At 32.3% G+C, this 12062-nt stretch overlaps 2 protein-coding genes across 2 annotated transcripts in view; one reads left to right on the forward strand and one right to left on the reverse strand.

Moving 5' to 3' along the window:
- Window positions 1–7783: 7783 nt before the first annotated feature.
- Window positions 7784–8826, forward strand: LOC102596045 (uncharacterized). Its single transcript, XM_006339844.2, has 2 exons — window positions 7784–8390; window positions 8487–8826. The coding sequence occupies exons 1-2, from the start codon at window positions 7953–7955 to the stop codon at window positions 8538–8540; spliced, it is 492 nt and encodes a 163-aa protein (XP_006339906.1). The 5' UTR covers window positions 7784–7952; the 3' UTR covers window positions 8541–8826.
- A 950-nt stretch (window positions 8827–9776) lies between these two features.
- The window catches only part of LOC102596367 (B3 domain-containing protein Os01g0234100-like), a 6034-nt gene continuing 3748 nt past the window's right edge, over window positions 9777–12062 (reverse strand). Inside the window, exons 6-7 of the mRNA XM_006339845.2 lie at window positions 10905–10995; window positions 9777–10795 (exon numbers count right to left, since the gene is read on the reverse strand). Of these exons, the coding sequence (XP_006339907.1) occupies window positions 10059–10795; window positions 10905–10995 (828 nt within the window). The 3' untranslated portion in view covers window positions 9777–10058. The remainder of the gene's footprint in view (window positions 10796–10904; window positions 10996–12062) is intronic.

The raw sequence follows: 12062 nt of genomic DNA on the forward strand, positions 1-12062 counted from the left end.
TGATACTAAATCAGTATCATATATACTGTATTGGTATCATTAATGCTTCTTGTTCAGAAATTACTTATTAGTTAATGATACTATAAGAATATATATGTATATTGTTGTGGTATCATTAAGGTTTCTTGTTCAGAAATTACTCATTAGTCAATGATATTATAAGAGTATATTACTCATTAGTCAATGATATTATAAGAGTATATTACTCATTAGTCAATGATATTATAAGAGTATATTACTCATTAGTCAATGATATTATAAGAGTATATATATACTACTTATAGTATCATTGACTAATGAGTAATTTTTGAACAAGAAACCTTGATGATACCACAAAAAAATAAAAAATATATATATATATGTATACTCTTATAGTATCATTGACTAATGAGTAATTTCTGAACAAGAAACCTTAATGATACCACAACAATATACATATATATTCTTATAGTATCATTAACTAATAAGTAATTTCTGAACAAGAAGCATTAATGATACCAATACAGTATATATATACTGATTTAGTATCATTTAAGCGAAATTATCAATCTTAATTATACCAATACAGTATATGATACCGATTTAGTATCACTTAAGGGGGGTATGGACTGTAATTATTTATGAGAGGATGGGTATTCAGAAATTACTTTGAATTTGGGTATGAACTTATAATTATTTTAGATTTTATGGCCCATTTATGTAGTTTCCCCCAAAGATAACTCAGGCCCTATACTTCACGTGGGAGGCCCATGAATGCATGAAAGCTGCTAATTCTGTATGGATAAAATTATGGTGGGCTAGCTTAGCTATGCTCAACAATGTAAAGTTTGCACATGAAAATTATCAAGTCCAATAGCCTCAAGATTAGGTGCACAAGCTCCTAATTATTAGGGTCTTTCAATTTAGCAATTTATCTAAGTAGAGGAAACAACCCAAAATATGAACAACTTGTTGTGTATCCTACAATATCCATTTACATAAATAGATTTGTGCAAGTTCCATATAAGTAGTGTTTCTTATGAAAATAACATTTCCATTAATGTTTTCATGAGAGGTCTTGTCCACAGGCTTCAATATAGGAACAACTCGATTGACCTACTCTTTTTCAAAATACATAATCAATTTATTAAATTTATCAAAATATTTTATTCAAACTAAATTATGTTTCATTGAACACTTTATCAACTTATAATAAATATTCCAATCTATGTTGAGATTAATTATTCTAAATCATTTCTTAATGAACATTGGTTTGTTGTATTCATTGCATAATTTTCAAGAGTAAATTATTTGTTTACAAAAATACACTCCAAAAAAGTGTAAATGAAGTAAAAATTGATGTATAAAAAGCATTTGAGGAAATATTATTGTCATTTAAATAATTTTATCTTGAAGAAACTATTATTATTCCATTTAGAGAAATGAATAACTTTTTTCGATACTAATTATTAATCCAATAAATTGTCCAAAACTTTATAACTAAATAAAGAATTGACGTGTGGTAAAGTTATTGGCATGTTGCACTAATAAAAGATAGTGAACAGCTGGAGCCTGGAGGAACTCAGAGGTTACCATCTGATGTGTGGTTTATTTTGACTGCTGCACTTCAATTGAATACCAATACAAAACGCGTGCCTATTAATACTTCTCAGTTTTTGGTTAATAAGTACTATACTTCCTTTTGACCCCTCAATTCAAACTTGTAACCTTTCAATATCTGCAAAAGCTGCATCCTCTTTGTCCTATTCTCAGGCTGGATAAATCACAAATGAACATATTTTAACTATGAACAAAATACAATTAATTATATCTCCGGTTTAATTACACGAGTAGGGTATATACAGATTGATAAACTCTCGGATCAAAAGAAAGGTTAGTAAGATACGAAGCAAATACAACAACAAATAATAATTAATACACATCAAACAATAAGAACTACTACTCAATAACTAACAACTACTACTACTAAAATGACAAGATAAAAGGAGGAGGCTAGCTCAATCCTTAAAGTTATGTCATATTCTGCCTAATCACTTCTCTTAGTTCTTCTTCGACCCATCACTATCTCTCTTAATACCTGCTACAACTTACCTCTTGCACCTTCTTACTAGCGCATCCTATCTTATGTTTAAAATAATTGTATTTTTACCTTGACTCAACCTAAAGAATTAGCTCATGAGAAAAGTATTGCCTAAGATCAATAAAAGATTAAGGGCTCGTATACTTAAGAATAAGTTATTTCGTAATTTTATCTCAATCAAACATGAGATAAACTCATCCTTACATTAATCCTACACCCTAAAAGTGTAATTTAATGGGGTTATAGAGATCAAGATCACGTGGTCCCCTAGCCAGCTCATTCATTGGTGTTTTAGTATTAATAAAATACAAGTCAAAGATGAGTCAACCATATTAGCCCATGGATGGCATCTGCACTACAGCATCTTTCTGCTACATTTCTGTAAGCAAAAGCCAACCTCCCCTTTCACGTAAGTAATATTTCCATTTAAAACATTTTCAACCTATATATTGACAAACCCAATGTCCCATCCCCAATTTATTAATTACCATTTACTCGTCTTTGAATCTTTTTAGATTCATATATTTCCTGCCAAAGACCCCACCTTTTACCTTTTCACTTTGTGTATATCCTAATCTTTTTACAATATTTTCTCCGTTCAACAATATTTGTCTACTATTGACTTTGCACACTTCTTAAAAATTTACTATTTCATCCTTTGAATATAATAAATACAATATTTTAAAAAATATAAGAAAATAAGGGTGTATTAGAAACTAAGAGGTCGTTTGGTTGAGTGTATTAGAAAAAATAATGCATGTATTAGTCTTGTGTATTACTAGTACCTTGTTTGGTACTCTTTTCCAACTTCCGTATAACTAATTATATAGTGTATTAAGATGTGTATTGCTATTTGCTAATACCATGAATTTCTAGGTATTAGCAATGCAATGGTTTTAATGCATGCATTAGCATGATCAAAGACCCAATTGCCCCTCAAAACCTTTTTTACATCTTTTTCACTATAATAGTGGATGGTATCTTTGTAAATTAATTTTTTTAGGCATAATACATAAACATGACCCTTAACTTGGCGTTAGCTGGCAATTATGACCTTTAACTTTGGATGTGCATAAGTAGACACTTAAACTTGTATAAAATTGAACAAATAGACACATTCGTCCTACATGGCACCCTACATGACAATTTTGTGTTCTACGTGGCGTCCTACATGTATTATGCCACGTAGGACAACTGTGTCCACTTGTTCAATTTTATACAAGTTTAAGTATCTACTTGTGCACACTCAAAGTTGGAAGACATAATTGTCCGTTGAAGCCAAGTTAATGGTTATCATGTTTATATATTATGCCATTTTTTTATGCATCAAACCAAACGATGCATAAAAATAACGGCAAAGGGCCAAATATACCCCTCTACTATAGGAAATAGTTTAAATATACCCCTAGTTATATTTTCGGGATAAATATACCCCTCCCGTTACACTTTTGGGCTAAATATACCCTTATGACTAACAGAGGACACGTGGACGGCTGAGATTAAATAAACTATTCAATTTAAAATAAATCAAATTCAGATATAACCCGCCCCGCCCTAATAACTTAACCCGCCTCTTGTGCTGCCTGCCAGCCTGCCACAAATGGAACTACTGCTAGTAGGTTGCCATTTTTTAGCCAAACTCTTGCTACATTTTTTACCATTTGTTAATATATTTTGAGGTGAAATGTTGTTGCGTTAGTTAGTTAGCAGGTTCGACTGAGTAATCCTCTCCACTGGCCTTTGGGTTCCCTTGATATATACTCCTCATCTATTTCGAGTTTTTTGAGAACTCGTCTTGCCAAGAGAAGTCTGATACGATATGCAGCACCATAATTTTGGAGTGTTGTACTTGTTTTTTGTCTAGATTAGTTAGTTTGTTATTTACATTTCATTTTAGGAGTGGTGTATTGTTGCGTTGCTGCTACATTATTAAGTTCAGATTTTTGGGCTAATCTGTGGCTTCATGTTGATGAAAATAGTTGTTGCACCTTAGCTATTAAACAAATGTTGCCAACACAACTATATCGTGCACAAGTATTACAACAAAGAACTATATGAACTCATATTCTTTTATAATATTTTCAAAGAACACTTGGTGTTACAGCAAGCTAATCAATGATAATCATATTTTTTAAATTACAACCAACATAACATGGGAAAATTACCGTGAGTTGAACTTGATTATCAATAGTACATTACAAAAAAATCAAGAGACTTCACCTAACATTACACAAGTTCACTAATTCATCACTTCATCATCCGCAAGGCAACAAATCCAATAAAAAGAGCACACAAAATCACAATTAACGTCTTCATCTTCTTCACTTTATTTTCGGGTTAAGTTATTGGGGCGGGGCGGGTTATATTCGAAATTGTTTTTATTTTAAAGGGAAAAAGGACAAATATACCCCCGGGGGGGGAATCATATCCGAATTTGATTTATTTTAAATTAAATAGTTCATTAATCTCAGTTGTCCACGTGTCCTCTATTAGTCATAAGGGTATATTTAGCCCGAAAGTATAACTAGGAGTATATTTAAACTATTTTCTATAGTAGAGCGGTATATTTGACCCTTTGCCATAAAATAATCTATGTATAATTAATGCAAGCATAACTAATACTTGCATTGCTAATGCATACATTACTAATACACTCTATTTAACATTATTCTTATACACTCTACCAAACGACCCCTAAGTGTATAATTATCTATTAATTTTATAAAGTGAATAAGTATTATTAAACATATCAGAATAGTACAATGGACGACTAATATTAAACTTTGGGAGTATTTTATGGAATCGACAACACAAGTTTGAATGTTTTGATGTGTATTAAATATGGTCAAAATTACTGCCTATTTCTCTTGTCTCATTAAAAGCTAAAATTGGATTTTTGACACACACACTGGATGGGCACTTAAAAGCCGAAATGATGAAAGAATTGATTTTAGGGAATGAATGCACGGAACACTATATAACGGCACGTCCAAGAGATAATGAATACGAAATGTCATTCCAAGCCACTAAACTAATAAGACAAGAAAACGTCCATATTACATACTACTTGAAGTTTTTACTTTGAACCTACTTCTTACAAAATTTAGGAATAAAGATATTAGGAATAAAGTGGGAGTAGCCATCGAGGTAGACAAGGTAAAGAAGCGAGACTAAGATGATTCAGACATGTAAAGAAAAAATGTGTAATGTCCTAGTGAGTCGGTATGAGAGGTTGTCTATGATGGAATTTAAGAAAAGGTAGAGGTAGATCGAAAATATTGAGGAGGGATAGTTAGATAGGACACATGACACATCTTCAACGTACTAAGGGCATGACTTTAGATAAAAAGATATGATGGTCACATATTAAGATATATAAAAGATTAGAATAAGATAGTTGAGCGTTCAAATAGGCTTGGTAATAGTTTGGTGAATTGTACCTGTTTCGCCTTTCATATCATTAGTAATAATATTATTCTCGTAGTTTTCTGTCCTACGATTTTTGTTACTACCTATTGTTTTTTATGCTTCGATGTTTACACTATTTAACTGTTTTAGTTGTTCCTTCTTTTATGAATACTATGTAATGGTTTTTCTTGTTATTTGTTATGTCCTTTGTATTATTTAAAATATATATATTTTGATATGTGTTACTTAAGTCGTGGGTCTTTCAAAAGTCACTTTTTCTACCTCCACGAAACAAGAATAAGATCAGAGTACACTCTATCCTCATCAGATTCCACCTATAAAATTACATTAGGTGTGTTATTGTTATAAAAATCAACTTCTCAAAATAAGAATAAATTTAAAAATTAAAACAATAACACCTTCCTAGTTAGTATATTTTTTTTAAAAAGAAGTTATTTTAGAATAATAGAAAACTAAAAATATCGTATATTATGAACTAGAGGGAGTGAGTATATCCTAATCTTTTCATATTTAAACTATGCATTGTATGAATCCACAACCTAAATTTGAATATATATGATGGAGTACTAAATATGGTCAAAATTTCTGTCAAGTTTTTCTTGTCCTTTTATAAGCTCCAATTGAATTTGGACATATACATGGATGGGTACTTAAAAGCCGAAATTATTTTCCAACTTTTTATATCCCAATCAAAGAAATGATTTCGGGAATGAATGCACAGAACACTATACAACGGCACGTCGAAGAGAAAATATATAATGAAAAAGAAATGTCAAAGAAAACCTCCAAGGAAGGGGCACTCAGTGAAAAAAACATAATGAAGAGACGATTTGCCTTCCTTCCCCATCGGATTCTATCCAAGATTTAGGGGTCGTTTGATACGATGGTGAGATATTTTATTAGATTAATTATTTCATCTTTTATACGAGATAACTGATTTTGTCATTTATATTAAATGATCAAATCATAGCAAACACTCATACCAACAAGAGGTGTGGTAGAGTGACAAGTATTCATTCATTCATTATCAAAGTGTTTAGAATTCGAATTTCCTTGGTACGGAATTGCGGAAGCGTTTTCCCAAAAATCAGAGTAAACACTCATACATTTATAGCTCAATTCCAAACGAACACGACATGCCAAAAAGCGTCACCATCTTTGATTTGATGTCCATGTACATCCACCATATAGTCAAAGTGTGACTGGTATTTTGTCAAAATATAATTGTACTCCTGCCACATTATTTTTTTTCACCGTGGTCATTCGTGTAGGACTATTATGTCAGTAGCCCTTTAAATTAGATACTGATGAGAATGTGTTCTTTAGCAAAAATAAATAAATAATAATTCTCTTTTTATAATATGAATATGATCCATTTATCCTCAAAGATTTTGAATTTAAACTATGAAAAAAAATTTGTTATCACTCTCAAAGATTTTGAATTCGAACTAGGAGAAGAAAAACTTGTTATCAGATAGTATTTTCTTCCTTAAATGAATCTATTCCAAATTATTACTATTCACCAATGGGTGTTTGCTCGGATGTTGATTAGTGTAGCAAATAAATTTCAAATATTGAATGAATAAAGGATAAGAAAAAAAGACCCTCTCCTCTTTCAACATAAATGTGACTCTTCCGCGATTTTGAATTCAATTGGTTACTATTTAACGGACCCTACAAAATATCATTGCTAGCTAGGGAGTGGAAATTTGTTTAATTTTGATTTATTTTTTGCGCAAAAAAAATCCAAATTCTATAAATAAAAAACGACAAACTTTTTTTTTAAGCCAAAATATAGCTGTTGAGTTATTTTAAAATTTACCTCAAATTTGTATATTTCATAATTACTTTTATCTATTTATGACTCCGACTACTTTGAAAAACATGATTTATCCAACAAAAGTTTTTCACCAACTTGCTTAATCTTGTTTTCACAAGATTCGTAAATATGATCAGAAGAAAATCAATTCAATAATTTACAACTTACAAGAAGATTGAATTAACCGTTATTTTCATATGATTATGTTATACTCTAATGTGTGAAATACGAAAGCTAATTATTTTAATTGTACTTTATTGTGATGTAGATATGACTTTTATATAATGTATCATCTAATTTTTTATTATTAAAAATAAAAAATTGTATCAAAACATCATTTAAATCTATTTTTTGAAAATTATCTAAAAATCTACCACTTTTTTTCTTGCGACTCCAAGATGGCAGGGCCTATACTCCTGAATGATGATATATATATATATAAATAGAGACATGTAGTGGTGGGTATTAACTGCGAGAAAGAGGGTCCCCTTAGGAAGCAACAATTGGCAGTAGTGAGAGGGTTGTGGCCAAGGCTGGTTGGGCTCTTATTTTGCAAAAATACCAACTCACACACACTACTCACTATGTTATGTTTTGTTTGAGAGTAAATAGTCACTCTTCTTCATGGCATGCTTAGAAATGTACAACAAAAATAACTCATCTACTGACCAAAACAACAACAAACTTTATTCAATGAGTCCTAGAATCTCCTTCTCAACTGACTTCATTGATTCTTCAACTAATTCTTCTCAACACTTGATAAAAAATGAGAGGAGGGATTCCCCTGTTTCCTCTGACTTTGAATTCTCCGTCACTAATTATAGCATGCTTACTGCTGATGAACTTTTCTCTAAAGGCAGATTGTTGCCTTTTAAAGACACTCACAAAACTACTACTACTATTCGAGATGAACTTCTCAATGACGACAACGATGATGATTTTACTTTGAGGATACCCAAAAGTTCTACTAGGTGGAAAGGTTTATTAGGCCTCAAAAAATCTAATCTTGGCTCTAAGAAAAATGATGAAAAAAGGCCTCAAGACCTGCCTCATTCTACCAAGGTACGTTTTATTTATTTATTTATGCAGTTTTATGTCTAGTAAAAATCGAGTCTTTTGATATGATTATGATATGAGTGTTTTGTTTATAATTTGCAGCAAGTGTACAATGGGTCTGGTAGTGGAACAGATATGGACTTTCGTTTTAATTGAAACTACAAGGTATTTTGGGGGATGGCTTCTATGTTTTTTTGTTTTTTTTAAGTTTGGGAGAATTGAATCAACATAGATTCTGATTTGTTTTGTGTACAAGTGTTTGGAGTTCAATTCTTATCATTTTCTACTAGTACTATCTTTTAGAGCTATTGTGTTCTTTTTTTTGTATTGAATCATCAATTGTTAAATATGTACAATTTGGGAGACCATTGTTGGAATATCTCTAGCTCGTATAATTTCTCAGATGAAATGACAGCTATAAGGGACATTTCGACTATAAAAATGATTGAGAAGGCGACCAGGATGAGCAAGCATAACTTTTATTTGTCTGTTATATTAAAAATATTTTGTTATTTTACTTATGGCATATCAAGACGAAATCATATACTTATTTCTTTTCAATGTTTAATATTTCTTCAAATCATTTTCCTAAGACCAACATTAATTAATATTATTATGATAAAAAAAACTCGTGTCAATCATTTGTTTTTGTAAGGGACTTGCAAAGTTCAACTGCAAAATACTAGTAGTACTAACGTACATGACATATTATTCTTTATTTCCTTCTTGTTCTTCAACTAGAGTACTATATTTGTATATTTTGGTACTAGTAATAATAATAATTAGAAATGAAAGTTAAGGGGTCAAAATGACAGGCTGGATGAGGAAGAAGCACAAAACTCCAAAAGAGATTTCACTTTTACCAATCTGAATCTGAGTCATGAGAATTGATAAATGTGTATTTGAATATACAAGTGACAATATGCATACATATAAATTATTAAATTATAATGTCCATAGCGTGGGAGCTGCCGGACAAAACGTACTTGGCCCATTTTGCAAAGAAGCTTCCTATTCCTATACTTGATATCCTCTCTTACTTCACTTTCAACTATAGTACCAAAAAACTTGTTTATTTACTATTTGGAAGCTTTTCCAAAATCAAATGAACAGCAAAAAATGATGCTTTGATTAACAGTAAAATTTATAATTAAAAAAAGTTCAAAATAAATAAATAAAAATTGATCACTTCTTTTAGACTAAAACATCAACAGATGGTTTCGATTTTGGTAGCAACAAAGTTCTAAATGAATGTTTCTCAGTTTAAAGTGACTGAATTTGACAATTTCATTACCCAATGTAATCCCATAAATGGGATATAGAGAAGGTAGTGCATACAGACCATACCCTTACAAATAGTTGCTTATACCCTCGATTCAAGTATATTTGATCTAAAGTTGAAGAGAGCAATTTTTTTTCCCTCATCTAACAAGAAAATTTTGAAACAGTGACTTAGAATATAGACTACTTGTACACACCAGACACCAGTCCATGAATTTTTTTAGCTAGGTCTTTAGGCTTAAATAACAATAGCAGCAGAATTTAGCAATCGAAAAAGTGCAATTATCATGCCCTCCTCCTAGCTTGATATTACTACCAAGTACAAACTAACAACATTCTCCCTTTGTACCGTTCCCTCTGATTTGCTGCATACAACATATAATATAGATAAGATTACCATGGAGCATTGACTTCTCCTTGAAACATAAGCTCATAGCTCTCAGCTTTTGATTTCAGAGCCTCAACATCAGCAACATATTTTCCAGAAGCTTGTTTCAGTTCCTCAAGTTTCATTTCAAGATTCCGTATCTCATCTTCAGCTCGAGACCATTCCTTTTTAGCGTCCCAGTACCTCTTGGTGTCCGAAGCACCTTCAGAGTCAAATGCAAGACTCAGCAACCAGCGCAGACGAGTCCTCAAAAATCCAACATTCATGCCCAGAAGTTCAAAAGATTTCAGTGACTTCTCCCATTTATCGAATTCCTTCCGTGGGGTGGTGAGCTTGCAGGCTCTTACCATATCGGCAATGTTGACGACTTCAAAAATCATACCAGCGACCAACTTACAATGAAGACCTTGTAGAAGACGATCGTGAAGAAAAGCATTTTTACTGCAGCATAACTCATAGTACTTTCTCCTTATATGTTCAGGAAGTTCAGAGTCTATGCATACTCCATTCACCAGAATGTGGAACTCCTCAAGGCTCTTAATGTCTCTAAAATTAACAGCAAGACCAGAGGACCTTGAGCCCTCTAAAATTTCTGAAGCAACCTCATCGCTATCATTTCCCGACTGTGCCTCCAATGGCACAAGTTGTTTACTCAGATCCTCCTTTCGTCTCCTCTTTTGTACAACAGTTAAGGGAAGAGACTTCTTTTGACGCTTCTTTATGTTATTACCAATAGTTCCCTCTGACATGTAACAAATTGGAAACAAGTTGTTTAGAAGAACCACAAAAGACTAAAAGCTATACATGTTTCACAGAACAGAATGTTTCGGGTATAAAATTGATTTACTGACCTGCATCACTTTGCTTGGCGGGTGCATCCAAATTTAGAAGGCTAAGAGCGCCATCCACCTCCTTTAGATCATTTGCTCTTATGACATACACCTATGAAATCAGAAACGAAGTTTAGATCATTTGCAGTTAGAAAACCATTTCTTCAATTTCCAAGTTTCTGGTTAACTTCATGGTGAGCATTCCTACTGAGATGTCCTATATAATATCTGACACCAGGCTTAAGACAAAAACTATCATCACTTGCAACAGAGTTTATCATGCTGTTGACTGGATAACAGTTGATATAATATAAAGCAACTTTTTCAATAGCCCTAATTCAATTAGAAATTGCCTCTCAAGCCTGTCAAGCGATATAGCAAATATCAGGTGTTGATACAGAGATAATAGTATTTGTTATTCTCTGTGCCCCCACCAATTAACTGCCATCACACAAAGTCGATAATCATCCCCACCGTCAAAATGTTTCAACAGTGTCACTGCTATATTCAGGGACTGCCATGAATTTGTTTATCCACTGCGAAATACATTTTCTATCCTTTCCATTTGCTTCAGTAAAAGGATGCACTCACTAATACCTATCCTCTTACTTTTGGTATGTTAAAAAGAATCCACAATATTTGTGGAATTAATGTTTAATCGAGTAAAAAAAAACAAGTGCATACCTGCCCTCAATTATAGGCACCAAAGTGACCAAAAAAGTTTAAGATGAAAACATGTGAATTTCTACCAATAGTATTGCCCATATATTTGTTCCTTCCAAAAGATACCTTGATAGATGCTTGGTTTGAGGCAGGTGTGCACTAACATGGGCTCACTGTAATGTTGATAAGACAGTCTCCAGACACTATCCATGAGGCCAAAAAGTACAATGCTAGGAAACCAGCTAAGCAAGAAATGAACCACAACAAATAGTATATTCTATCTGGATCCATGATAGGCTAAGCAAATACGTGAGACATGCTCTACCAAGATACCTGCAAACCTTACTATGATGATAGTTCTCTTTACAAAACTATAACAGATTAGCATGCCTGCTCTACCATTTTTGGACTTGAATAGTTCAGCACAGGGAAAAAATAGAGTTTACTGCACTTGTGATAATGTTGATGCTGACCAGCAGTAGGATCAATGTCCCCCCCCCCCAACCGACATAACTT

The sequence above is a fragment of the Solanum tuberosum genome, unplaced genomic scaffold, assembly GCF_000226075.1.
Source record: "Solanum tuberosum cultivar DM 1-3 516 R44 unplaced genomic scaffold, SolTub_3.0 scf00012, whole genome shotgun sequence".
In the NCBI taxonomy this organism is placed as follows: Eukaryota; Viridiplantae; Streptophyta; class Magnoliopsida; order Solanales; family Solanaceae; genus Solanum; species Solanum tuberosum.